This window comes from Vicugna pacos, chromosome 17 (genome assembly GCF_048564905.1).
Source record: "Vicugna pacos chromosome 17, VicPac4, whole genome shotgun sequence".
Lineage (NCBI taxonomy): Eukaryota > Metazoa > Chordata > Mammalia > Artiodactyla > Camelidae > Vicugna > Vicugna pacos.
In genome coordinates this window covers 21,040,283-21,067,203 of record NC_133003.1, presented here as the reverse complement: position 1 = coordinate 21,067,203, position 26,921 = coordinate 21,040,283, and the positions used below count along the sequence as shown (strand labels likewise).

Genomic DNA, 26,921 nt, shown 5'->3' with positions numbered 1-26,921 from the left:
ATGGCATTGTTTCCTTGTGTAATGATTGATTCCCCAGGAGGGCATGGGATGGAATGACCTCTGTACTTGGGATATTCACCCTCCTAATGGGTTAGGAGGTGCCCTCTCTGTGTCTAGATGAGGGGTGTTATGGGGTTTGAGTCCTAGGTAGGTCCTAAAGGGCGGGAACCTTAGTGAATGGATCTGGGGAGGGGACGATGCTAGGCACATAGAAGGGCCCTCCCACAGGGTGCACTGGCAGGAGAGACAAGGTGGGTGAGGGCCTTGGGGCACATCGGCTTGGCTGAAGTGGTGAGGGGTATGGGGAGTTGGGGAGCATAAGGTTAGAGAATGCGGTGGAGGACCCAGCGTGCCAGGTAGGCGCCAGGGGTCTCTGATGTCCAGAGGCCAGGGATGAGGGAACTGGGGCAGGGGTGCCATCCTGGGGCAGATGAGGTGCTGAGTGCCAGGACCCAGGTGCTGGAAGAGAGGGTGGAGGAAAGGGAGCAACTCGAGGAGTTGAGGAGGGAGAGTTTGGAAGGTGGAGTTGGGTATATGAGAGTGAAGGCAGACTTGATCAGGGGCAGGTGGGAAGAAGGTGCCTGTGGTTTAGCTCTTCGGCCAGTAGCCAGTGTGGATGAATCTTCTGATTGAGAATGTGGAGGCTCTGGGGGCTTCCAGGGTGATCTGTGCGTGACATACTGTGCCTCCCAGGAGGCTGTCCCCAGGGCCTTGAGCCAGAGTCCTCCAAAAATCCTAATTGGGTGAGCTAGGCTCCTGTGTTTGCCACGGGCAGGGCAGGGCTAGGCAGGGTGGGAAGGGCTTGGTAAAGGGCACACCTGGGCCTCGGGAGAGACCCCCCAGCTGTTCCTCCTTAAGGCCCAGGTATTTACTGGTGAGGGAGTCCAGACTTGCCCAAGGCTTCTCAGCTTGGGGTGGGTCCAGGTCCAGGTCTGGGAGGAAAGGAAGGAAATGTGCCCTTGCTTGTGCACTTTTTGCAGCGGAGAGCCCTCCTTTAACAGCTGGCTAGGTGTGGTATCCCCTCCACTTGGCGGTGAGCAAATGGGCGTGTGTGTTTGGGGGCAGGGGTCAAGTTACTTGGCTTAGTGATGGCGCAAACCCAGGCCCAACCCCAAAGCCTGCACTCTTCCCGCACAGCCCGAGGTGGGGGCCGGAAGGAGAGGTTGGCTGTTTGGGAGTCCTGGAGTGGGGCCGGTTGGCAGGACCGGCTGCGGTGGGAAGGAACGCGGCGCCTAGGAGTTCAGGTAAAGAAAGTTGGAGGAGGACGACCACAGGAGCAAGGTACTGGACGGGAAAGAGGGAGCTGGGGCGCTGCAGAGCGGGGGTGGTGATTAGTGAACAGGCGGGGCAGGTGAGGAGCATGGGTCCACCCGGTGCTGGCAGGCAGAGGCCCAGGAGCTGCACCACCACACCTGGGGGTGTATAAGGGGATCCCCCTCCCCCTCCAACCCCTCCCATCCTGGAAAGTTCTCGATTCCAGTTCCCGCGCGGCGCGCAGGTGAGGCTGCGGGCGGGGCGGGGCGGGGCGGGGCGGGGCTGGGTAGACCGCCCTCGGGGCTCCGCTCCTCACCCTCCTCCCGCTGCCGACTGGTTGTCTTGGCTACCGCCGCGGTGCAGCCTGCCCCCCGGCAAGGGAGGGGTCGAGTCCCCCCGCCCTCGGCCAGTGCCGAGCCCGCTGGGCTGGAATGCGGGGTCCCCGGCGGCTCGGGGCCGCGCACCCGGCTCTCCCGGCTGCTTCCGGCCTGGCCTGGGCGGCGGGCGGGGGGAGGGCGGCCCGGCAGGCGAAGGGGGGGAAGGAGCGGAGCCGGGCCCGGCCGACGCGGCTTTGTCTTCTTTGTTCCCGGCGGTGGCAACGCCGCGGCGGGAGGGGCGGGCAGCGGGCGCAGTTTTCCGCCCCTCGGTCTCCGGGTAACAGCTGCGGCTCCGCCAGACCCACCTCCGGGGGGGGGACCGCGGGGGGGCGAGGCCGGCGCGCGCAGATCCCGAGCCCGGAGCGGCCGGCGTCCGCCTCGGCGCGCTCGTCCTGCGGGGCCCGGCCGGGTGGTGAGTGCGGGGCCTGGGGCCGGGGCGGTGGGGCCGGGGCGAAGCGGCGCGCCCCCGGGGCGGAAGGGCCTGGAACCTCGATGCCGCCGGGTCGGGGCACCCCGGGTGAGTGGTGGGCGGCTTCGGTCCTGAGAGTTGGGACCACACTTCTCCGCGCGAAGGGAAACTCTGGCGGCTCCGCCTGTAACGCGATTGGGAGACAGAGGAGGTGGAGCTGCTCCTCCGCGCCCCCTCCTCGCCGCCGCCTCAGCCGGGGACCGGCCAGCCTCTTCCCCGCCCTCCCAGGACCACTGGTGGGTCCTTGCCCGGGAGGAGGGAGGAGGGTTGGAGAAGAGCCGGTGCGGAGGTCGAGGCTTTCCCTCTGTAGTGACTGCCCTTCCAGGCTGCGCTCGGCGCGACTGACAAAGGCAGACTGTGAGCCCCCTGCCACACACACCTGAGAAGGGGAGTCTCCACCTCTGTACACAGCCGGTGGGTGATTGATAAGCACTCCTTGAGTCCTCACCGGTGCCTGTAAATGGTGGCCTCCCCACCCCACCTCAGCACGGACAGCTGGGCAAGCACTGTGCTCCTGCGCTGTCAATGAGTAACTTCTGGGTGGCCCCTGGGAGCGGAGCAGTGGGGTGGAAAGGAAAAAGGCCAGTTTCCCACTAATCCCCTTGACTTAGTTCTTATCTCAGCCCTTATTTCCTATCTTCAGGTGTGAAGGACAGAGCTTAGGAGCTCCTTTGAGTGGTGAAGACAGCCTCAGGAGGGCAGGGAGAGATGTTTGCTCTTTGCAGACAGAAGTTGGGCAGCCATGGGCCCTGCTGAAGAGGTCCAGAGGAAGGTGGGCCCAGAAGAGATCTCAGGGTAGACCTAGGCACAGGCAGAGCTAGGCTTGAAATGTGGGGAGTGGGCCAAAGATCTTAGCTGTGTAAGTTGGGGACAAGAGGCCTGGCTCCAGACCAGCTCTCTCAATCTGCTCTGGCTTGGTCATTAATAAAAGTGGGGCTGACACTTTGTCCTTCAAGGGGCCAGGTGGTTTGGAGAGGTTTGTGGGCCCCCTATCTCCCCTGACTATATTTCCTTGACTGTAAAATGAGGATTCTTTCAACATGCAAGGAGCATCTGCTCTGTGCTGAGGTTTGTCCTGGGTTTACTGGGGCTTCTGAATTGAAACCCACATTATCTGCCTTCAGGGAGCTTCAATTTCAAAGTGGGAGCATGGAACAGGGAGAATACTCTTGGTGTCCCGAATGGTCAGAGCAGTCCTGCCTCCCATTCTACAAGTGGGAAATTGGAAGCTCAGAGAGCCCAAGGCGGAGTTACCAGGCACACCAGGGTAGAGGCTGGGATGTCCATCCCATCCACCACACGAAGTGGGCTCCTCAGGAGTCTGGAAGGACAAGGGAGGCTTAATGGGAAAGAGGGGGAGTGGGCATTCCAGGCAGTGGGAACAGCCCCTGTGGCGGCACAGAGGAGTGTGAAACAGCCCGCAGTTCAGGCTGGCAGGAACGAAGAGCATTTGTGGGGGAGCACTGGCCTGGATCTGATGGGAGTGTGGACTGGAGGGGCTGACCTTTATCCTTCAGGCCCTGGGGTGCCTCAGAGATGGGCGGAAGGGATGTACTCTGATTCTGCTTGCAGTTCCCTTGAGGTGGGAAGGGGTAGGCTGGAGAGGCTGGGGTGACTCTGTGGCCTGTGCTAGAGGTTAAGCGAAATACATGTGGCCAATAAGGAGGAGAAAATGTCACTGCCCTTCTTTTCCTCCTCCTCCCACCCATGGTATGTGGGGAAGGGCCAGGGTTGCTCGGCCCTGTTTCAGTGATTAAACAAGCCTGATGCTTTTCCCAGAGCAGGCAGCCTCTTGCCTCCTCTGTGGACTGGCCAGGAGCTGTTCTGATCCTGCCCGTTCTCCTCCTGTGGATCACTCCACCCAGTTGTGTTTTTACATTCGGGGAGTGTTTTGGTTGCTGCCCCTTGAGGGCTGGAGAACTTTGGCACGAAGTCGGCGCTGAACAAATGTTTGTAAGCGAATGAAGGGGTAGACCCTCTGCCCAAGCGCATCCCTTGGCGGGTAATTGCTGGAGAGACTGAGCAGTAGCTGAGGGCAGGAGGTGGCCTCTGCCCTCCTCAGGCAGACCCTGTCTTCCCAGAAGAGGAAACTTTCTCCCCCATCTGTTGGAAACCAGGTGGGGGGCCTTCTGGGAAGCCTGGCCTTGCTGAAGTCCTGGGCTTCTCACCGGGTTCACGATTCTCTCTGCCGCCCCCTCCTCCTGCCCCCTCCATGGCAAACAGAGGCTGCCTTGTTCCTGCTCCCATAGAGCGGCCCTGTTCTCTGCACACTAAAAATGGAAACCCCCAAGCTATTTTGGGAGCAGTGCCCAGCCAGGCTGTGGCCACAGCTCCACAGCTCCCACCAGGCTGCTGGACTCTCCTCCAAGCCCCAGCCCTGCTCACTCTGGGGCAGTCTCAGGAGCACCCTGGGGAGGGGGCTTGATGGGAAGAGCCAACCTGGTCCCAGGGAAGCCTGCTGGACACTATACATAGGCAGACTGGCAGCTGGGTGGCAGGAGGGACTGGGCAATGTGGCCTGGGCTCAGGCACATCGGGGAAGTGTCTCCCAGCCTGCGATGCACGGCCTGTCCCAGCACTTTGCCAACCTTGGTGCTTCTGGCTGGGGAAAGTGGTGTTGCTGTGGTTTCCTGGTCCCAACAGGCTTCAGGGAGGGCTTGCAAAAAGGGGTCTGTGAGGGGAGCAGGTGTCTAAGGTCTGGGAAGGTCCTGGGGGTGTGGGGCACAGCTGGGCATGGTGACTTCCTCTAGGGTTACCCCCACCTCCCACCCCCCAGCCCTGGCTCTACTCTGACCTGCAGGAGAGGAAATAGCAGGAGATGGCCTGGCTTCCACAACAGCTCTGGGACTTAGGGCTCAAACCAGGGAAGTGGGTGTGTGTCTGTATGGGGTCTGAATGTGGCTGGTGGTGTGTCTCTCTGGTGGGTGGGTGTGACTGCCTGTGTGGAGTGCATGTTTCTGTGTGTAAGGAGGTTGTCTCTGGATGTGTCTCTGGATAGTGTGTCCGGGTGGGGTGTCTCCCTGTTTCTGGGTATGTGTCTCCGTGTTGTGTGTGCAGGTTGTATGTGCATGCATCTGTGTGTGCATGCACCCACGTGTTTGTGTGTGGGGCTGTGCATGCAGGATGGGTGGTGTGCTTGGTGTGTGCGAGCACGTATCTGCTTATGCGCTGGTGGCTTGGGCTAAGCTAGCCCTGGTCCTACATGGACGGTGAGTACCTGGGGGCCTTGAGAAGGCAGTTTGGGCAGAGGGTGAGAATGGGAGAGAAAGGGACTTCGGGGGGGACAGGGCAAAGGTGGGGGCCTGACTGGGCCCTGCCAGCCAGGGGCTCCTTCCCAGCTGCCCTTTCCCAGGCCCCAAGGCTGCCTGGTTCTGCTGCCCTCCCCCTCCCTGTGGGCTCTGAGGAGACGTCCCCTGTGGAATGTGTTTGGTGGCCTAAGGCCAGGCTGGGCCCAGCTCCACCAGCAGACTGGGCAGCGCGGAGGGGGACCTTTCTGCTGCCTCCACGTGGGGAGCCCAGGGCTCCCACAGGCTTGCAGCCCAGCCCCCAGCTTCATGCTTTGCTCTCTCTCTCTGGCTAGGTGACTCTCACACAGGTCATGCTGCTGTCTCCTGATCCAGCCGGCCCTGCCAGGTGAGCCTGACCTCACACGTAGGTGTCTGGGAGCAGTGTGACTCCCACCTCTGCTGAGGGCGCTGCAAGGTGGGGTCCAACCTTTCAGGCCCTGTCCCTAGCAGCCTTAACCCCCTTCAACTCCCCTCTTTTCTCTGGCCTTTTGGGTTTGTGGTTACTACCTCTTTGGATTCTTGGCCTAAAAGGTCTTTCATCCCATTCTTGCCCTACTCTTACAGGCAGGTGACCCATGGGACCTTGCCCTCCCTTCTGCCCAGGAAACTGACATGTGTGCACAGGGGGCCTCTCCCTTCTTGATGTTCTGGGTCCCTTCTTCTCATCCCCTGCTCTCCTGCCCCTTCTAGGCCTTGTCCTTAGGGATGGGGTGTTTCCCATGTTTCTGCTCTTCTAGCCCCTGACCCTCAGACCCCATGGTGACATAGGGCAGGGTAATGGGGGTGGGGTGCAGATCTCCTGAGAGAGTAATTCTTGCCAAAAACGGGCAGCGTTGAAATTTCTGGGAAAGTCTCTCCTGACCTGTTGCTAGTGTGTGGTCCTGGGGCCATCCTAACCACAGTGTTGTCTAAGCCTGGTCCTCCCTGCTCCTCTGCCTCAGGTTAGGAGGGGCACCTTGACAGTGTCACAGTTCTGTCCCTCACCAGTGGTCCCATAGTGCTCAGGTGGCCACATGAGCCCCACTCGACCTCTCTTCCTGCCAGGTGACCATGCCTGCCCTCGGCCCAGCTCTTCTCCAGGCGCTCTGGGCCGGGTGGGTCCTCACCCTCCAGCCCCCTCCACCAGCTGCTTTCACTCCCAATGGTACGCATCTGCAGCACCTGGCACGGGATCCTGCCTCAGGCACCCTCTACCTAGGGGCCACCAACTTCCTGTTCCAGCTGAGCCCTGAACTGCAGCTGGAGGCCACTGTGTCCACTGGCCCTGTGCTAGACAGCAGGGACTGTCTGCCGCCTGTGATGCCTGATGAATGTCCCCAGGCCCAGCCCACCAACAACCTGAACCAGCTGCTCCTGGTGAGCCCGGGGGCCCTGGTGGTGTGTGGCAGTGTGCACCAGGGAGTCTGTGAGCAGCGGCGCCTAGGGCAGCTCGGGCAGCTGCTGCTCCGGCCAGAGCGGCCTGGGGACACCCAGTACGTGGCTGCCAATGACCCTGCCGTCAGCACCGTGGGACTGGTGGCCCAGGGCTCCGCTGGGGAGCCCCTCCTGTTTGTGGGGCGGGGCTATACCAGTAGGGGTGTGGGGGGTGGCATTCCTCCCATCACGACTCGAGCTTTACGGCCAGTGGACCCCCAGGCCGCCTTTTCGTACGAGGAGACGGCCAAGCTGGCCGTGGGCCGCCTCTCCGAGTACAGCCACCACTTTGTGAGCGCCTTTGCGCGTGGGGCCAGCGCCTACTTCCTGTTCCTCCGACGGGACCTACAGGCTCAGTCTAGAGCCTTTCGTGCCTATGTGTCCCGCGTGTGCCTCCGGGACCAGCACTACTACTCCTATGTGGAGCTACCTCTGGCCTGTCAGGGGGGCCGCTATGGGCTGATTCAGGCTGCAGCAGTGGCCACGTCTTCGGAGGTGGCCCAGGGGGAGGTGCTCTTTGCAGCCTTCTCCTCAGCTGCTCCCCCCACTGTGGGCCGGCCCCCATCGGCAGCTGCCGGGGCATCTGGAGCCTCTGCCCTCTGTGCCTTCCCCTTGGATGAGGTGGACCGCCTTGCTAATCGCACACGCGATGCCTGCTACACCCGGGAGGGCCGCGCTGAGGATGGGGCTGAGGTGGCCTACATCGAGTATGATGTCAATTCTGACTGTGCACAGCTGCCCGTGGTGAGTCCCAGCACCGCCCCAGTCTTTCCCCATCTCTGAGGCTACTGGCCAGGCATTTACTGCCAGGGTGATCAGGTCAACCAATGTTAAGTGATTCCTTTGTGTCTGGGTGATGGAGGGGTACCTTATGGTAAGAATGGCATTTAGGGGGACAGAGGAGCCAGCTGTGCAGGGGTGGGCTTGGACTGGGCTCTGAAGGGATGGTATTTGTGTAGGTGGACTGAGGACATTTCAGGTTCTAGGGTATGGGGCAGGGACAAAGAATGGGAGGGGGATGAAACCTACTGTTTGAGGTTCTTGAGTGAGAGAAGCAGGTGAGGTTGAGACTTGTTTTGTTCTAGCCTCAGGATGGATAAAAAGGGAAGAAGTCACATGTAGGGGGACCGAGTCAGTGAGAGGTGGGAGGGGACCCGGGTGAGTGGACCTGGAGATGTGGATGCAAAAACTGTAAGAGGCTTTGGACAAGTGGTCCAGGAGACGGCTGAGCACAGGCCAGGGATGGGAAAAAAAATGGGTCCCAGACAGGTGGGGATCAAGAAATGGGGAGGGAGCTGCTGCAGACTGAGGCAGCTGGATATAAGCAGGCCTAAGGATGCAGCTGTAGGGGAGCTGAGAGCTGGCAGAGAGGCTGGGGAGTGGATGGGGTTGTCCAGGGAGGATGGGCCAGAGGAGGTTGTCCAGGGAGGGCCTTGCTTGTGCTACTTGCTGCCTGCAGGACACCTTGGATGCTTATCCCTGTGGCTCAGACCACACGCCCAGCCCCATGGCCAGCCGTGTCCCCTTGGAAGCCACGCCAGTTCTGGAGTGGCCAGGGGTTCAGCTAACAGCTGTGGCAGTCACCGTGGAAGATGGACACACCATTGCTTTTCTGGGTGACAGTCAGGGACAGCTGCATAGGGTGAGTCCACTGGAGGTACTGGGCCCTGCCCCAGAATTTAGAGGGGACAGGCTACTGGGGACCCAGACTGGGCAGAGCTGCGCTTGTGACCCCGGGCCTGGGATGTGGGATCTGTGATGTGACCCGGGCTCCAGGCTGGGAGAGATGACCTCTGCTCCTCTTTTTGTGGCTGGGTGGTGTTTATGTGTGACACCCCAAACCCCACCCCAGGGCTGGGTGGTCTCGCCTGTACTACTTAGTATGAAATTCTATCTGTGAATTATTTTGTTGCGATGAGGGAAGAGGGCCTTGGGCCTCAGACCTTGTGGTCTCTGATCTTAGGTCTACTTGGGCCTGGGGAGTGATGGCCACCCGTACTCCACACAGAGCATCCAGCAGGGGTCTGCAGTAAGCAGAGACCTCATCTTTGATGGGGCCTTCGAGCATCTGTATGTCATGACCCAGAGCACAGTGAGTGCCAGTTGCCAACCAGGGCATGGCTGCTGGGAGGGGCCTTGGGCGGGCCAGAGGAGCCCCTGGTGGTAGAGCCACTGGTGTTTGGCTGGCTGGCCTCAAGTTCTCTTTGCTGCCGTAGCTTCTCAAGGTTCCTGTGGCCTCCTGTGCTCAGCACCTGGACTGTGAGTCTTGCCTGGCCCACAGGGACCCATACTGTGGGTGGTGTGTGCTCCTTGGCAGGTCAGTGCCCCACTGACCCCAGCTTCTTTCCCAGCCCCACCCCTCACCCCAACCTCATGCCCTCAGTGTTCCTGCCCATCCATGGTTCCTGGTCCTTGGCTCTCAACCCCTGACCCCCGGATCCCCCAATCCCCTACCCTCGCTCCTGTCCTTTACCCCAACTTGCCAGGCATGTCATGACCCCCTTGAGCATCCTACCCAGGTCCCCAAGATTGTAGATGTCCCTGTCCCATGAGCTGCCAGTGGTTCCCAGAGGGTCACAGATGGACTCTGGTCACTCTTGCCCAGGTGCAGCCGCCGTTCTGAGTGCTCGCGGGGCCAAGGCCCAGAGCGCTGGCTGTGGAGCTTCCAGCCTGAGCTGGGTTGTCTTCGAGTAGCAGCCTTGAGTCCCGCTAACATCAGCCGAGAGGAGAGGAGGGAGGTGAAGACCAGAAAGGCGGGGCCCTGGCCGGGAGGGCTCTGGCAATGGGTTGAGACCTTGGATTTTGGTGTCAGATGCATCAGATACTAAGTGGCCTTGCCCAGGCCGTTTATCTTGGGGCTGTGCTTTCTCCATCAGTTACTAACCCGGGCTGGAGGTTTGTGAAGGCTTGGGGGCTGGGGCCACTGGTGCCTGCCCACATTGGGAGCCCATAAACTTGAGCCTGATGTGCTGCCCAGTGGCTCCAACAGTGTATCCTGGTGTCTCTTGGCAGATTTTCTTGTCAGTACCTGACCTGCCACCCCTGGGGCTGGGGGAGTCTTATTCTTGCCACTTTGAGGAGTACCAGAGTCCTGCCCTGCTGACCAGTTCTGGTGTGATGTGCCCCTCCCCCGACCCTAGTGAGGCCCCAGTGCTGCCAAGAGGAGCCGGTGGGTGAGAGAAGGAGCCAGCCCAGGGCCTGGGAGCCCCACCCTCCTCCCATCTTGCTCCAAGGGTGTGATCTGGGAGAGGTGTGAACCCAGGCAAAGGGCCCTGGAGCAATGCCTTTCTCTTTCCCCCTCTAGTCCCCAGTCTTCTCAAGTCCCCATTTTCTACCCAGTGAACTGTCTTTCCTGATCCTGGGTGCCCTTTCCATTTGGGGGTGCTAAGCCCACCGTGGGTGGTCTCTCGGGGTCTGAATGCCCCTCCCCACTTCTCAGCCCTGGCCCGCTTTCCTGCTTTGCAGATCACATCTCCGTGAGTGTGGAGCTCAGATTAGGTGCAGTTGTGATTGCCAAGGCTTCCCTCTCCTTCTATGACTGTGTGGCAGTCACCGAGCTCCGGCCGTCTGCACAGTGAGTTCCTCACCCCGACCCCAGCCCTGGGCCGCCCTATGGAGACCCCTGCCCCATGGCTGTGCTCTGTGTAGGTGCCAGGCCTGCGTGAGCAGCCACTGGGGGTGTAACTGGTGTGTCTGGCAGCATCTGTGCACACACAAGGCCTCGTGTGATGCCGGGCCCATGGTGGTTAGCCAACAGGTGAGCCTGACTCCCGGCCGGGCCCCGCGGGGGGTTTGGGGTCCCCGTCATGAGGGTTCCTCTGATGGCCCAAGGTCTATGTGTCTGCCCTGTGTGCTCTGTTGTGAGCACCTGAGCTGCTGTATGTGACGGACTAACTGGAGGACGGCTGTGGACGTCCCACCTGTTTCGGGATAGGACGATTGTAGCTGAGAGGCAGGGAGGTCTGGGCCTTGTGCAACGCAGATGCCCCTGGAGCCTGCCCTCCCCCTTCCCATTCCCCTTCGGAGAATTAATGGGCTGTTTTTGTTTCTCTTCTCCTTGGTCTCCTTTCCTCTTAACACACCCTTGCCTGCCTGCCGCCTGCTCCCGCGCCTGCCTGCTGAGTGGCCCTTCCTGTCTTTCTCTGCCTCCCCCTTCAGAGCCCGCTTCTCTCCCCAGCCTCTCCTGCAAGAGATGCACCCACCTCCTTCCCACCCGCAGCCCCCAAGGCCACGGTCACCCCAGCTCCTGACACCCTTCCCCTGGAGCCTGGGGCTCCTTCTACAGCCTCAGCCTCGGATGTCCCCCCTGGGGCCAGGCCTTCCTTGCTCAGTCCCTGGGGGCCATGGGCAGGTTCCAGCCCCACACCTGCCTCGGCCTCCACAGAGACACCCTTCTCTGAGGACCCTTCTCCCAGCCCCCATGATGGACCTGCAACTGCTGTCCCTGCCCCTACGGCCCTCGGACCCATGGCCACATCCGAGGACCTCTTGGCCTCCCACCCATCGCCCTCAGATGTGGCAGCACTGCCCCCTGTCCCTGCAGAGCCTGGCCCTGAGGCCCTCCCCTCTGCAGTACCCCTGGACCAGCCCCCCGGCACTGCTCCCGCCACAACTTTCCCAGGGGCCACTGGCTCCACGAAACCCGCTCTGGACTGGCTCCTGAGAGAAGGCGGCGAGCTGCCCGAGGCGGACGAGTGGACGGGGGGTGACACGCCCGCCTTCTCCACTTCCACCCTCCTCTCAGGTGATGGAGACTCGGCTGAGCACGAGGGCCCTCCCGCCCCCCTCATCCTCCTGTCCAGCCTCGACTACCAGTCTGACACCCCCAGGCTCTGGGAGCTGGTGAGGCCCAGCCCAGGAAGGAGGCCTCGGGGGAGGGGATTGGGGCAGATGCAGCTCCTTGTCCACATTGCGATTCTGCAGGGAAGGGATCTGGGGGAGGGTGAGGTCCACCGCCTTCTGCTGGCCTGGCCAATGGGGTTCTGCCTGGGAAAAGGCTGAGGGGATGGGTGGGCTCCATAGACGGCCTCATGCTTGGTGCCTGCAGGAGGAGGTGAACTGGGGGGCAGGCTCCTGCCCTTGTGTGGAGAGCGTTCAGGGCTCCACGCTGATGCCAGTCCATGTGCAGCGAGAAATCCGGCTGCTGGGCAGGAACCTCCGCCTCTTCCAGGTGAGTGTGTCCTGTTTGCAAGGGTCACTGTAGTCTCCTTGGCTGTTGGCAAATTATGTATGAGCCCTGGGAAGCAGGTGGAGGGCATGGCCTCAAGTCTCAGTCCCAACCCAGGGACTGTGCTGGGGGCCTGGCGGGGCTCACCAGGCCTGGCTCCTGAAGCCGCCTACACAGCTGTGTCCTCTGCACCCAGGATAGCCCAGGAGACAATGAGTGTGTGATGGAGCTGGAGGGGCACGAGGTTTTGGTTGAGGCCCGGGTCGAGTGTGAGCCGCCTCCAGACACCCGGTGCCATGTCACATGTCAGACGCACCAGGTACAGGTCATGAGTCCTGGGTGGGCAAGGGTACACTGGCACGGGCTGGCTACTGACCTCAGCTGGCTGCACCACACTTAACCCAGCCTGTGCTCTGTGATCCCAAGTATCCCATCCCTGACTTCCAACCCTGTGCCCCATGGGGTCCTACATCCAGTCTCTTACCTCTGACCCTGTACCCCATGGGGTCCTGTGTCCCAGCTCTGACCTCTGGGCTTGTGTTTCTATGAGTCATTTTGGTCCTTTCTCTTGACCATGCCCTCCCCAGGCCTGGTGCCTCCCCCAGCCCCTGGCTCTGACCCCACTCCCATTTCTCCAGCTCAGCTATGAGGCTCTGCAGCCAGAGCTCCGTGTAGGGCTGTTTCTGCGTCGGGCCGGCCACCTGCGTGTGGACAGTGTGGATGGGCTGCATGGTGAGCGACCTGGGGCTGCTGGTACTGGCTGGTGGCAACGGGGCTCTTCCAGGCCTGCCTCTCATGTTCGTCTCTGCCATCCCCAGTGGTGCTCTATGACTGTTCCGTGGGACATGAGGATTGCAGCCGCTGCCAAACCGCCATGCCCCAGTATGGGTGTGTGTGGTGCAAGGGGGAGCGTCCACGGTGTGTGGCCCGGGAGGCCTGTGGCAAGGCTGAGGCTGTGGTCTCCCAGTGCCCGGCACCCCTCATCCACTCGGTGTGTTGAAACGCTGGCACGTCCCTTGGAGGGGATGGGGGCTGCTGTGGGTCTAGGGGGCCAAGCGGTAGGAGGCTGGGGCTGTCTCTCTGGGCTGCCAGGGGGACAGGTGAGTGGAGGTGAGCTGTCCTTGAGCTGTCCTTGTCCTGGAACAGGTGGAACCTCTGACTGGACCTATAGACGGAGGCACCCGTGTCACCATCAGGGGCTCCAACCTGGGCCAACATGTGCAGGACGTGCAAGACACTGTCAGAGTGGCTGGAGTGCCCTGTGTTGTGGACCCTCAGGAGTACGAGGTGTCCAGCAGGTGAGTGAGCTGGACCAACAGGAGCAGGGGACACCCCTTGGGCTCCACGGCTGGCTTTCCTGCTCAGGGCACCCCCCCACTACTTGTCTGTGCTCCTGTGTCCCCTTTTCCTTGGTTCTGGTCCTAGTGCTGCAGGGCTGGGGTTGCCATCGAGGGCCCGGAGCACTTACCTTGGCTGCATGCACAGACCTGCAGGTTCCTGGCCTGGAGCTCAGTCACTGCCCAGAGCTGATAGGTGACTCTGCTTCCTGGCTCCACCTAGCTGTTGTCACCTGGCTTTACGTTCCTGGACGTAGCTGTGGTAGCAGGATCCTCATATCCTAGACAGCTGGCCCCAGGCTGGCCCTCCCACCCGCTGACCCTTCCCCACACACTGCCTTGGGTGGGCGCCTCAGTGGGTAGACTTGCTGAGTGCCAGGCCCCTCTGTCCAGTCCCTTGTCCCCCAGTCCCAGGGCTCATGGTTAATGGAGGTTCTGGGACATCATAACCTGACTGGCAGTTGCAGGGTCCCAAAGGTGCATGCACACTTGCCAGCGTGGCCAAGAAGACACCTGCAGGTAGCAGGTCCCAAACCCGCCGAATATCAGGGTTACCTGGAGAGCCTGTCCCAAACCCCCCAGAACAAGTCCTTAGACCTCCCCAACAAGAGGTCTGGATCGGTAGGCCTGTGTTGGGGCCCCAGAGTTTGTATTTTCCGTAAGACTTTGCTAGAGTATGTTGTTTCCCCCAAACATGTTATGACTGAGAGCTGGAGGTGACTGTCTAGACTGTTAACGATTCTAGAACCACGAGACTAAAGTAATTGCTAAACTGATTTATAAAGTGATAAAAGTACAGTCCAGCTGAAGCCTCTCCCTGGTAGTTTACACATCACTTGTTCTGTTTCCTCGGGGCTTTTGCAGTGACCGTGACAATGGCACAGAGGCGAGCCACCGTAGGCTTCACATTCTGGGAATTAATTTGCCCCGAGCTTCTGTTTCCTGGCTGAGAACCAGCATTTCTTAAATTGTTCACTCTCCCTTCACATCCATTCCCAGACCCGACTAGAGGTTTTCGGGAACTTTTTTTTCCATGAAGATTTCAAGGTTTCCGCCACTTTGCACGTGGTGCTGTGCATGAGGTAATGGCGGCCGGTTAGGCCCACTCATTAGCTCAGCAGCTCACCCCTACCACCAGCCTTATGGGGCGCTTTTGTAAATTTGTGCCCTGCAGAGAAATTCCTCCTTGTCAAGGGGCACTTGAATGATTGAACCACGAGTATTAATTCTCAGATGCTAAAACCTTCTGGTTTGCAATAAGGAATTCCTCTGAAGCGAGAGGATCTCTGTCGATCTCGGAAGCAGGGAGACCACGTGATGTAGCGGGGCAGGGAAGGGCAGCCAGGTCATTTGGAGGGGCCCTCAGTAAGACCTGGCACCCCAGCTTGCCCTCTGCCCACAGCCTCGTGTGTATCACTAAGGCCAGCAGGGAGGAGGTGGCAGGCTCTGTGACAGTGGAGGTGCCAGGAAGAGGACGCGGTGTCTCAGAGCACGACTTTGCCTACCAGGTACCTGACTGCTGAGTCCCCCTCAGCTGCCGATGGGCTACCCCGTCAGGGGGCTCTCTCTAGCTCACCTGGTTTCACCTTCTTGGGGCTCCCCACCCTGGGGCCTTCGTGTGTGCCTCCAGCTTCCCCTGCATCTGTTTCTGGCCTGATGCCTGTCTGTTCCTCCCTATCCCCTTCCCACAGGACCCGAAAGTACATTCTATCTTCCCGGCCCGAGGCCCCAGAGCTGGGGGCACCAGTCTCACCCTGCACGGCTCCAAGCTCCTGACTGGGCGGCTAGAAGACATCCGAGTGGTGGTTGGAGACCAGCCTTGTCACTTGTGAGGGCCTCTTCCTCATTCTGCAGAGATCCATGGGCTCTAGGGAGAAGACGGAGGGTGGGATGCCAGGGAGAGCAGACAGGGAAGGCCAAGTCGGCTGCGTCAGAAAGCGGCCAGACCCTCTTAAAGCTGGGGCTGTGTGGGAGTGCAGCCTCTAGCGTCACGTGTGAGACCGCAGTCAGTGCTGAAGGGCAGTGAGCTGAGGCCTGAGTGGGTCCCGTGTTCTGGAATCACCGCTTTCCCCTTCCGGTGTCCCCTCCAGGGCGGCCTGGCCCACCTGCCCCTCTGACCTCCCTTCCCTAGGCTGCTGGAGCAGCAGGCAGAGCAGCTGCGGTGTGAGACCAGCCCACACCCGACACCCGCCACACTTCCCGTGGCTGTGTGGTTTGGGGCCACCGAGCGGAGACTTCAGCACAGCCAGTTCGAGTACACATCAGACCCCAATGTCACCTCTGCTGGCCCCACCAAGAGCTTCCTCAGGTGCTGGGCCAAGGGCATGGCTGCGGGGCATGCAGTGGGGAGGTCTTTGCAGCTCCAGGACATGGGGGGTTGTAGCCTCTATGTGGGGATTTCTATTCCCATGCTGTTGGTAGGGGAGGGCCATGCAGCTTCAGCCTGGGGCTGAGCTAACGTGAGGGACTGGGCTGTGCCCTAAATCTTGGTTCACAAACATCATAAGCAGCTCATGGATTCTGTTCCAGTGGAGGACGTGAGATACGGGTCCGTGGCCAGAATCTGGATGTGGTACAGACACCAAGGATCCGAGTGACTGTGGCCCTAGGAGCACCATGGCCGGGCCAGGGGCTTGCGCGGAGGCGCCGTGTGATCCCGGAGACAGCATGCTCCCCCGGAGCCTCCTGTGGTGGCCTTCATGTAGGACCCCCATGGGTACCCTCTGCCTTCACTGGGCTGGCTGTCGCTCACCTCATCTTTCACCCATACTGTGGACAACAGCCATGGGTGGCGGGTACCAAAGGAGGCCATGTCCCTGTCTTTGCTGGACCCCTTCTACGCACCCCTTTGCTGACCCTCCCTGTCCTCCCCCTGCCCTAGTTTGAGGAGCTCTGCCACGTGAACTCCTCCCAGCTCATCACGTGCCGCACACCGGCCCTCCCAGGCCTGCCTGAGGACCCCTGGGTCCGTGTGGAATTTATTCTTGACAACCTGGTCTTTGACTTTGCCACACTGAACCCCACACCCTTCTCCTATGAAGCTGACCCCACTCTGCAGCCCCTCAACCCCGAGGACCCCACTGCGCCGTTCCGGCACAAGCCTGGGAGTGTGCTCTCTGTGGAGGTACTGCTTCTACTGGGACACAGGGGCCCCCCAAATCCTTCCCTTTGCCAAGTTGTACTGCCGTGTGTGGTTAGGGGGTGTGACAGCAGAGCCAGGGCCGGTTGATGGACGTGGCGAGTGCTGACAGGGTTGGTGGTAGGTGCCTTTCCTGACTCACCTGGCAGGGGCTTGAGTCCTGTGGCCTAGCACAGTCCATGGCAGGTGTCTGAATGACAGTATGTAAGCGGCTTGACACACGGTGGTGGGGCGGTGTGGTACACAGACACCTGGGCTGATGTGCATTTGGCACCTGTCTCACGTGGATATGCACTTGGCGGCGTGTGTTCTGACACAGGCAGTAGGTGGGCACTCCTAAAGGCTGTGAGTAGGCAACCCATCGTCACCCACCTGGGGGGCCAGCAGACACAGCAAGGGCTCCCCTTTGTTAGGTCACTGGGCAGGATTTGGGGACAGCTTTAAATTCTCTAGGCTTTTACGCATAGACAAGTTAAGACTTGAAGAAGAATAGAGAGGGACAGAGAAAGATCGAGGGCAGCTTGGAAGACATCCCCGGGACTGTCCCCTGCATGCAGAGCAGGGCCAGAGGTGCTAAGGTGATGTCAGCCTTGCTCCTGGAGGTGGGTCTCAGGACCATCCTGCCCACATTTGGGAAGGTAGGATCTGAGTGACCACCAGCTCCTCCCCTTAGGGAAGAGTTCTGAGTAATCAATCAGTTACCCTGTGTTCTAGGGGGAAAATCTGGACCTTGCAATGTCCAAGGAGGAGGTGGTGGCCATGATAGGGGACGGCCCCTGCGTGGTGAAGACACTGACCAGGCACCACCTGTACTGCGAGCCCCCAGTGGAGCAGCCCCTGCCCCGGCACCACGCCCTCCGTGAGGCACCGGACGCTTTGCCTGAATTCACGGTCAGTGGGTGGGCCCTGGGCCAGGCCAGGCATCGGGCATGTGCTGACCCCGTGCTCACAGGCGGCTTCCTGTGCAGGTGCAGATGGGGAACTTGCGCTTCTCCCTGGGCCACGTACAGTATGATGGCGAGAGCCCCTTGCCTTTCCCCATGGCAGCCCAGGTGGGCTTGGGGGTGGGCACCTCTCTTCTGGCTCTGGGTGTCATCATCATTGTCCTCATGTACAGGTGGGTGCCACCAGATGTGGTCAGGTCAGGGTGGGCCGCAGGGTGTGGTTGGATTGGGAAGGGACAAGCTTGACCAAGGGTCAGCACACACTTCCTGTGAAGGGCTAGAGAGTAACTATTTTCAGCTTTGTGGGCCAGACGGTCTCAGGGGCAGCAGCTCAGCTCCGCCATTACAGTGCAGCAGCCGCAGACTGTACAAACACGCGAGCAATGGCCGCATTCTAAATCTTTATTTACAAGAACAGGCCAGGGGCCAGAGTTGATCCTATTACAGTTTGCTGATCCCTGGGCGGATGTGACTTGCCTGGGGTGGGACAGGCTAAATTCTTCTGGCCAGGCCCTGGCTTGGCTGGGTGAAACCATGCTGGCCGAGGCCGGACTCGGTGGGACCCAGCAAGGGTTCCAGCCTTCCCAGTCCCGACCTTGGTGCTGAGCAGGAGGAAGAGCAAGCAGGCCCTGAGGGACTATAAGAAGGTGCAGATCCAGCTGGAGAATCTGGAGAGCAGCGTGCGGGACCGCTGCAAGAAGGAATTCACGGGTGAGACTGCAGCAGCCCCGCGCTCGGGACTCTGCCTGCTCCCTGCACCTGCGGTCTGCGCCCAAACCCGGCCTCTTCTGCTCAACAGACCTTATGACTGAGATGACCGATCTTACCAGTGACCTTCTGGGCAGTGGCATCCCTTTCCTCGACTATAAGGTGTATGCTGAGAGGGTCTTCTTCCCTGGGCACCAGGAGTCACCCTTGCACCGGGACCTGGGTGTGCCTGAGAGCAGGCGACCCACTGTGGAGCAAGGGCTGGGGCAGCTCTCCAACCTGCTCAACAGCAAGCTCTTCCTGACCAAGGTGCCTGCCCCACCCCCATCTGGACCCTCCTGGGGTGGGGGTGGGGGTCCCCTTACCCTCCAGCCCCGTCCCTTCTCAGTCCTTCCAGTTCTGAATCTGCCCGCTCGCCCCCTCTCCCTGGCACCAGTTCATCCATACCCTGGAGAGCCAGCGCACCTTCTCAGCTCGGGACCGCGCCTATGTGGCATCTCTGCTCACCGTGGCGCTGCATGGGAAGCTTGAGTACTTCACCGACATCCTGCGCACCCTGCTCAGTGACCTGGTGGCCCAGTACGTGGCCAAGAACCCCAAGCTGATGCTGCGCAGGTCTGTGTTCCCGTCGGGAGCAACGGGGGGCCAGGCAGCTGAGGATGGCTGGAGCCCAGAGCTGTGTCAGGCCCTCTGGGCCTGTGTCCCTACCTGCTGACTCCGCCCCTCCTCTTTCGTGTCATCCCAGGACAGAGACCGTGGTGGAGAAGCTGCTCACCAACTGGATGTCCATCTGCCTCTACACTTTTGTGAGGGTGAGGGAGGCAGAGGCGGATGGGATACCCCTCCAGGGAGTCGGGACTCTAAACCACTCAGCTTGTGCACCCCTGCCCAGCATGTCCTCGGTCACCTTAAGCCTTCTGTACCCTACATCCTGTCCCCTTCCCCAGCACCTCCTTCCCAGGCTTGTCATCTGCCCCAGGGGCCCTAATTGCCTGCCGCTCCCTCAGGACTCGGTAGGAGAGCCTCTGTACATGCTTTTCCGTGGAATTAAGCATCAAGTGGACAAGGGCCCGGTGGACAGTGTGACTGGCAAAGCCAAATACACCCTGAATGACAACCGGCTGCTCCGAGAGGACGTGGAGTACCGTCCCCTGGTGAGGTGGGGGGAGCGTGTGTGAATGCATGAGGGTGAGGAGGGAGACCACATGTGACTGTGCGGGTGTCTGTGTCTGGTTTGAGCCAGCCTGACTTCTGGCTGTCTGCTGGGTAGAGGCTTGAGAGCCAGATCTTGGGTCCCAGGGTTGGGATGGGGTCAGGGTGGCCACTGCCAGGGTCGGGGGAGTAGCCAGCCCTGCCAGGAACCAGTCCAAGTCTTTGCTGTGCCAGAGCCTGAGTGTTTGCCTGACCACGTGTCCTGCCAGGGCTGTGGTTATGCTCGCCAGGCCAGGAGTCACCCTGGCAGACCTGCCCATTGCTTCCCACTGGATTCACTTTCCCTTTAGTGGCCCACGTGGAGTTCCTTTGGGAAAGTCTCCCTCAGGCTCTGCTCCTCTGGCTGGTGGGGACTCTGCTTACACGGGCTTCCTCAGGTGTCTCAGTCTGACCAGCTGAGCAACGATCCTGGGGATCAGAATTCACAGGGACTTGTGCTCCCTCGTTTCCTCTGCCACTCACCCCACAGACGCTTACTAGTGCACTGTGCTGGGGGCTGGCGCCAGAGCGGAGGGAGCCCCTGTTCCTGGGGAGGCAGGCAAGAGGAAAGACAAAATGAGGGACTGTTTGGTGCTTGGAGGTCGGAGGCAGTGACTTTCTCATGGGTTGGCCTTGGTCTTGCGTCTTGTTCATCCCACGTATGGCGCGAGCCCTGACTGCTCCCACGTGTCCTGTATAGACCTTGAATGCTCTGTTGGCTGTGGGCCCTGGAGCAGGAGAAGCCCAGGGTGTCCCCGTGAAGGTCCTGGACTGTGACACCATCTCCCAGGCCAAGGAGAAGATGCTGGACCAGCTTTATAAAGGAGTGCCTCTTGCCCAGCGGCCAGATCCCCGCACCCTGGATGTTGGTGAGGGTGGCAAGGGAAGGTTGGCCTGGAGGCCCCCGGGGCAAGGCTGGCCCTAGACTAGCTCTGCGGGGTTTGCTTATCACCCGGGGGAGGTGGGATGTTGGGAGTGGGAGCAGTGGAATACCTCTGCAGGGTTGACCTCTCACCTGGTGAGGGGCCCCTATTTCTGGTCTTTGGAGAAACTGGGTGAGGCTGCCCCTGATGGAGGGGCTGGTGTCCCTGTGGAGGAGGGTTCCACTGCAGGGAGGGTGTTGTGAAAGCCCTTTGTCCTTGCAGAATGGCGGTCTGGGGTGGCTGGGCATCTCATTCTTTCTGACGAGGACGTGACTTCTGAGGTGCAGGGTCTGTGGAGGCGCCTGAACACCCTGCAGCATTACAAGGTGGGAGGGGTGGGAGCTGGGGGAGGGCTGTGGTGGGGTACAGCTGCTGGAGGGGTCACCAGCTGTGGTTACCAGGTCCCAGACGGAGCCACTGTGGCCCTCGTCCCCTGCCTCACCAAGCATGTTCTTCGGGAAAGCCAGGATTATGTCCCTGGAGAGAGTGAGTACCACCCATCTCCACCCCCTGCCATCACGGTCCTCTACCCTCGCTCTGCCCAGTCTCCAGTAATGGGGGAGGGTCCTCCAGACCCCAGTGTGGGCTTGTGTCTCCTTCCCTTACACCTAGAGAAGCCCTCAACCAGGTGCCCACTCCCGTGTGTTGGCAGGACCCTGGGGCCTAGGGCAGGGGACACCTGATAAGGGGTGACAAGCTGTAAGGTCTTGGCACAGGGACTCCAATGCTGGAGGACGTGGACGAGGGTGGCATCCGGGCTTGGCACCTGGTGAAGCCAAGCGAGGAGCCGGAGCCACCTAGGCCTCGGAGGGGCAGCCTTCGGGGCGGGGAGCGCGAACGAGCCAAGGCCATCCCTGAGATCTACCTGACCCGCCTGCTGTCCATGAAGGTGGGGCAGGGACGGGACAGGCAATGGGATTTGGGGAGGGTATGGGGCTCGCATAGGCCTGGTGTCACGAGGCATCCGAGGTGGGGCTGGCTGAGGCCCCCTCGCTGACCGCACCTCTGGTTCTTCCCTTCCTCCGCAGGGCACCCTGCAGAAGTTTGTGGATGACCTGTTCCAGGTGATTCTCAGCACCAGCCGTCCCGTGCCACTCGCAGTGAAGTACTTCTTTGACCTGCTGGACGACCAGGCGCAGCAGCACGGCATCTCTGACCAGGACACCGTCCACATCTGGAAGACCAACAGGTGGGGGGTGGGGGGTGGGGTGGGGGGGCCAATACGTGCAGGGTCTCCTCCTGCTCCCACAGCACACTCATCGACCACGCCTGTCCCCCTGCAGCTTGCCGCTGAGGTTCTGGATCAATATAATCAAAAACCCGCAGTTTGTGTTTGACGTTCAGACATCGGATAACATGGATGCAGTGCTCCTGGTCATTGCACAGACCTTCATGGACGCTTGCACCCTGGCTGACCACAAGCTGGGCCGGGTGAGCCAGTCAGGATGGACCCGGAGGGGATGGGTGGGATGGGGCAGTGAGGCTGGGGATGGACGGTGCTGTGTGTGTGCACAGAGTCCAGGCGCCCCTGAGAATGTCAAGGAAGAGGATATGGGAGGCCTCTGATGCCAGGCCCCAGGCTAGGCTTTGTCCCTGGGCTCCCTAGGAGGTGGCCGTGCCTTAGTCTTCAGGGATGAGCAAGAGCAGAGGGCACGTGTGCTGATCCACAGTGTTAAGACAGGGCAACAAGTGCAGCCTGCAGTGGCTGGGGCGAAGAGTGCTAGCTGGTGTAGCAGGAGGCCAGGGCTCACCCCGAGGGCCATAGGGAGCCACTGAGGGCCTGGGGACCGGGTGGAGGTGGTCAGACCTGAGAGTTAGGTGGAGCCTCCTGGCAAGCATGCAGTGGATGGATTGGAGCCTGGAGTCCAGAGAGGAAGCCTGTGCTGTCCCTGGGACGAGCGGTGGCCAAGTTCAGGCTGGGACAAGAGGGTACAGGGTGGGCAGAAGCTGTGGGTGCGACATGGGGTGAGGGGGACAGGGAGCAGTTACCTGTGATTCCCCAGGCCTCTGGCTGTGGTGAGCTCAGACTTGGAGGAGGTGAGCCCGAGGTGTTGCTGGGTTACCAGCTGGTTTCTTGGTGGAGACATGGGTTCTACATCACAGAGCAGCCCCAGGCTGCCTGGGGGATTTGATTCCTGAGGGCAGTGGAGGTGTCTGCCTGCCAGTGCAGTCCAGGGAGGGCCAGGTGTGGAGGGATGTGCCGACATGGGAGCTGGGAAGCACAAGGAGAAGTGGTTGGGGCCACCTGATAGCTCGGAGGGTGGGGGCGTGTTGTCACAGCAGTCAGAACCTAGAGAGTCCTGTGACAGATACGGGGTCACTGCAACTGCTCAGGCACCTAGCGGCAGGGCCCCGTGGCTCCGCAGGTCCATGAATGGACTGCTTAGCCCAGTCCCCTGGGCCACAGTTGGCCTGGGACCTCTTGAGAGATCCACCTCTATATCCTATGAAGAAGTAAGATGGAAAGTTCTACTCTACAGTGCTGTCTTTTGGGAGCCATTCTTGCTCTGTGTGCTCTCGTTACTCTGCCTACAATGAGCTGAGAGCCACAGGGCACACCTAGAGCCAGGGGACACCTCCAGGGGGTGTGCTGTGTGGTGTCTGGGTTCTTTGCCTGATCTTCACGCTACCTCCCCTTTTCGGCAACACTTCAGATGCTTCCTGGGTAGCTCAGGAATAGTGCAAACCAGGATGCCAAGGGCTGCCCATGGAGAGTTGGGAAGAAGCAGGCATCTTGCATCAGGTTCTGCTCACTGGGAGTGGCGCGCCCTTGCCTCACCCTCCCAGCAGCTATAGGATGAGGCTGTAGGTCCAGACAACGTAAATGTACTGCCCACAGCTGTTGGGGCTGAGCTAGGATTGGAGCCCAGTTTGGTGGTAGAGGATGTGTCTGGGTGTGTTAGACTGTGGGCCCTGGTCTGAGAGACTGCTTTAAATCCCAGTTCAGCCACGCAGGAGTGAGGTGTTCTGGAGCAATGTAACTAAATCTGGGGGCTAGTTTCCTAATTTTTAAAATGATGACATGGGGGAATGAACAGCACATGGAGAAGCAGTATTAGGGCTCCACACGGCACTGTACCCTTCCCGTCCTGCCTGCCAGGTCCCTGCTGTGTCTAGGTGGAGGCTCGTGGAGCTGAGATGACCTTGGAATGAGGTGGGGGGAGGCTCAAGGTGCCAACAGCAGAGACTGGACATTGGCGGAGGGATGGGGATGGAGGCGGTCTTAGCAGAAGGAATGGGCTGGGGTGACCAACCCATCCTGGTTGCCGGGGAGCAAGGGGGGTGGTTCATGTGATTTGGGACTTTAGTTTTAGACCAAAACAGTGCTGGGAAAATTGGGTCAGCTGGTCACCCTAACGGGCTCTCATCCTTTCTCTTTCACTGTTCGCTGCTGGCACCAGGACTCCCCCATCAACAAACTTCTGTACGCTCGAGATATTCCCCGTTACAAACGGATGGTGGAAAGGTACGAGGGAATGGGATTGGGTCTGGCGGGGAGCAAGTGGCTGAGTTGGGGGTGTTTACAGCTGGGGCCCAGGCATGGGCCTGGTTGGGTGAGGAGGGGGTTGGTTTGCCTCGCGGCTGCCGGACCCGTGATCTCTGGCAGGTACTACGCAGACATCAGGCAGACCGTCCCCGCCAGTGATCAAGAGATGAACTCCATCCTGGCCGAGCTGTCCCGGGTACGGCCCTCTTTCTGCTGCTTGGGTTGGGCACAGGCTTCCAGCCACAAGCGTCCTGCCCCCTTCACAGTGCTCCTTTGCAGGGAAGCCCTTGGAATCTCAGCAGAGTGTTGCAACTGCCTCTGTAAAGACCAGGGCTCCCGTCGCATCACAGAGCAGCAGGGGTATTGCCCTGGCGGCTGCTCCCTAACCTGTCTCAGCCAGGGGCTTGGGTGTCTGCAGCCCTCTGGGGTCTGTGTACGGTAGTTCCAAGGCAGCGAGGTGGCTGGGATTCAGCCGCAGGACTGCCTGGGTTGGTCTGTCAATGTCTTCCTACTGCTTTCCTTGGCGATGTAGACATGCCCCCACCTACTCCTAAAACAGCCTCCAGATATACGCTCTGCGAATTTATAAACGATGTTTCTGAAACCATGATGATCACAACAGTAGCAGCTACAACTTGGGGCTGTTGCTCTGTGTGCGTGCTTTGATTATCTTCTCATTTGATTCCTGTAAGAGCGCCACAAGTTAGGTGATACCAATTCCATTGTCCTGATGAAGAGGCTCAGAGATGTCCCCATGGAGGGGCCTGGATATGACCTCAGGGAAGACTTGAGTGAGATCAGAACAGGATTATGCTGGCTCACAGCTTCTGAGAAGCAGCTGGGGCCTCCAGAGTGAGAGAAGCAGGGCCCCAGTTGAGACCCCAGACCCTGGTGAACCTGCAGACCCAGGGTGTGTGCACAAAAGGGGGCCCTTTGGCTCTGTCCTGTCCCAGGAGAGCACACCTGGCCTGGGATCCCTGGTCTGTGGAGGGGCTCTGTTTCCCGCTGCAGGGCCCTCCTTGTTCCTTCCTCGACTACCCAGCCCTCTTTCTCCCGCATCCCTTTCTCTGGGGTCCTGGGCCACCTCAGGTGGCAGGCAGCACCCCTTTTTTATCTCAACTCTTGTCTCTTCTCCTCCCTAGAACTACTCCGGAGACCTCGGGGCCCGAGTGGCCCTGCATGAGCTCTACAAATATATCAACAAATACTATGATCAGGTGGGCAGAACCTGGGGTGGTCATGACGACGTGAGAGCGTGTCTGGCTCTGTGACTCGAGTGTGGGGCCTTGGGGTTTCCCCCAAGCACAGAGTGGGGGTGGTGCTGGGCCCTGGGCTCTGGAAGTGTTGGCTTTTGAGGTGCACTTCCTGGTATTGGCTGGGCTCTTGCCTGCTACGGCCTTCCCCATCCTGGCTCAGCAGGGCTCCCGGGTGTGGTGGTGGTGGTGCAGGGCTGGGGATCTACCAGGGCCTGGAGATGGTGTGCAGGATGCTCTGGGACAGGCACACGGCTGCTACTCTGCCCTGACCTTGCACTGCTCAGATCTCTACCTGGGTCCGCATGTGGCAGTGTGTTGTGCATGGCCACCTCTGTGGGTGTGGGCCTGGCTGGGCTGCATGGGCTGCCAGAGAGGACGGTCCAGGCATAGAGGCTCAGGCAGGCGAGGGTACAACGGAGCTGGTGAAGGGGGCTTTCTGGGCTTGGCCTCAGCATCAGAGCACCCACCAGTCAGCACACTGAGTGCCTGCTGGAATCGTCTGCCCAGACATTTGTGTGGCCCGAGGGATGTGGTGGCTCTTGCCATTCAGAGGTGAGGGGCCTGCCACGAGGTCCATGCCTGGAGTGGGGACAGTCTTGTGACGGAGTGATGCCCAAAAGTAAAGTCCAGGCACTGTGGCCTTGCTCTGAGCAGCGTGGGCCCTGGTGTGGGAGGCAGAGCTGGGTGACATACCTGTCCCCGTGGCCAGCGAGCCCCTCTGTTCCCGCCCTTCCCTGTGGCAAGCCCCTCTGTTGTCCGTGTTTCCTCCATGCCCGTCTTCCCTCCAGTGAGCCCCCGAGGGCGGGCTGCTGAGTCCCTGCTTCTTGCTTGGCACTTGGCATGTAGGAATTCAGGACTTGCTTCTTGTCTGGTGGGCAGGGGAGCCAGGCTGGGTGGAGTAGGGCTTCTAGAGGGTTCGTGAGGAGAAGACCAGCATGGTGGGTGAGGTTGGCCTCCACCGAAAACAGTTTTATCAGCGGAGGTGACACTCGTTACCCAGTGCTGGGTTCTGAGTAAAGTACTTCATTCCCCACCGCACTGATCCTTTAAACCCTGCAGTCACTCTGCTGCCATTGTCACCTCCCACCGGGGGGCCCTGGGGACATGAGGTGGCTCAAGGGGTTTTGGGGTCTCCTACCCCCAGTTGGCTGCGGTGCCAGGGGAGGCCTATGGAAGTCTGCGGCAAAAGCAGGCGAGAGGCTGGCGGTCTCCCCACGACGAGCTGGTCTCTGCGTTTCAGATCATCACTGCCCTGGAGGAGGACGGCACGGCCCAGAAGATGCAGCTGGGCTATCGGCTCCAGCAGATCGCAGCGGCTGTGGAGAATAAGGTCACGGATCTCTAGGGACTTGCGAGCCCTGGCCTGATGTCGCCTCAGCCCCCGCTGGGCAGCCCCGGAACCATGAGGGAGAGACCACCTTCTTAGATACCTGTAGTGCCTGCCCAGCAGACTTAGTGGAAGGTGGCTCCCAGTCTCTTGGTGGCTCTGGCCTGGGCCCTGCTGGACGCCCCTCGCAGCCTAGGGCCTTGAGGTGGATGGGGCGGTGCTCAGCCCGCTCCCTGAGCCCAGTGACCCTGTGGGCCGTTCTCTGTGTGACGTCAGTCTGCGGGGAGTTGGGGACTAAGGGCTTCCAGCCCCAGGGGAGACTACCGTTCCTGAACACTGGCCTTTATCTCAGCGGGATCCAGAGAGGAAGGAGGAGAGCCCCCACGTCTGTCCCGCCTTCCTCCTCCATCATCCCTGACCTCAGTTCTGCCGCCTCTGGCCTTGTTGCTGCTGCCACGTTCCTAGGTCCGAGAGATGAATGCCTTTCCTGGGCTGCTGCAGACGGACCCCGCAGCAGGGCTGGCTGCCTCAGGGCCAGCTTGCCTCCGAGGCAGCCAGTGGTGAGGGGCGTGTGCTGCAGGGGGGTCTTGGGGAGAGTGGTGGCCCCAGTGACCTGGCTCTTCATTAAAGGATAACACACTG

At 60.4% G+C, this 26,921-nt stretch overlaps 1 protein-coding gene across 8 annotated transcripts; it reads left to right on the top strand.

Moving 5' to 3' along the window:
* The first annotated feature begins 848 nt into the window (after window positions 1-848).
* Window positions 849-26,921, top strand: PLXNB1 (plexin B1). 8 transcript variants are annotated; one of them, XM_072941204.1, is made up of 39 exons: window positions 849-1,033; window positions 1,138-1,244; window positions 5,681-5,733; window positions 6,432-7,544; window positions 8,260-8,442; window positions 8,764-8,892; window positions 9,017-9,117; window positions 9,406-9,538; window positions 9,813-9,969; window positions 10,266-10,374; window positions 10,449-10,557; window positions 10,959-11,642; window positions 11,848-11,970; window positions 12,164-12,286; window positions 12,606-12,699; window positions 12,786-12,958; window positions 13,114-13,265; window positions 14,707-14,812; window positions 14,996-15,132; window positions 15,436-15,612; window positions 15,834-16,005; window positions 16,186-16,428; window positions 17,158-17,334; window positions 17,412-17,560; window positions 17,998-18,098; window positions 18,187-18,404; window positions 18,532-18,710; window positions 18,841-18,907; window positions 19,103-19,249; window positions 19,987-20,155; window positions 20,432-20,535; window positions 20,611-20,695; window positions 20,914-21,098; window positions 21,238-21,398; window positions 21,493-21,640; window positions 23,611-23,675; window positions 23,817-23,892; window positions 24,839-24,913; window positions 26,193-26,921. In XM_072941204.1, exons 4-39 carry the CDS (start codon window positions 6,438-6,440, stop codon window positions 26,295-26,297), a joined length of 6,423 nt encoding a protein of 2,140 aa, XP_072797305.1. In that variant the 5' UTR covers window positions 849-1,033; window positions 1,138-1,244; window positions 5,681-5,733; window positions 6,432-6,437; the 3' UTR covers window positions 26,298-26,921. The 8 variants fall into 8 exon arrangements, with proteins under 8 accessions (XP_072797305.1, XP_072797306.1, XP_072797307.1 ...); XM_072941205.1 differs by having other exon boundaries at window positions 1,138-1,281; XM_072941202.1 differs by lacking the exons at window positions 849-1,033; window positions 1,138-1,244 and adding exons at window positions 1,571-2,043; window positions 2,744-2,872.

Excerpts from the sequence above, each read along its gene's own strand:
- PLXNB1 (XM_072941204.1), top strand. The coding sequence starts at position 6,438 with ATGCCTGCCCTCGGCCCAGCTCTTCTCCAGGCGCTCTGGGCCGGGTGG. Across the intron at positions 7,545-8,259 it reads ACTGTGCACAGCTGCCCGTG|GACACCTTGGATGCTTATCC; the intron begins GTGAGTCCCAGC and ends TGCTGCCTGCAG. Across the intron at positions 18,711-18,840 it reads CCCAAGCTGATGCTGCGCAG|GACAGAGACCGTGGTGGAGA; the intron begins GTCTGTGTTCCC and ends GTGTCATCCCAG.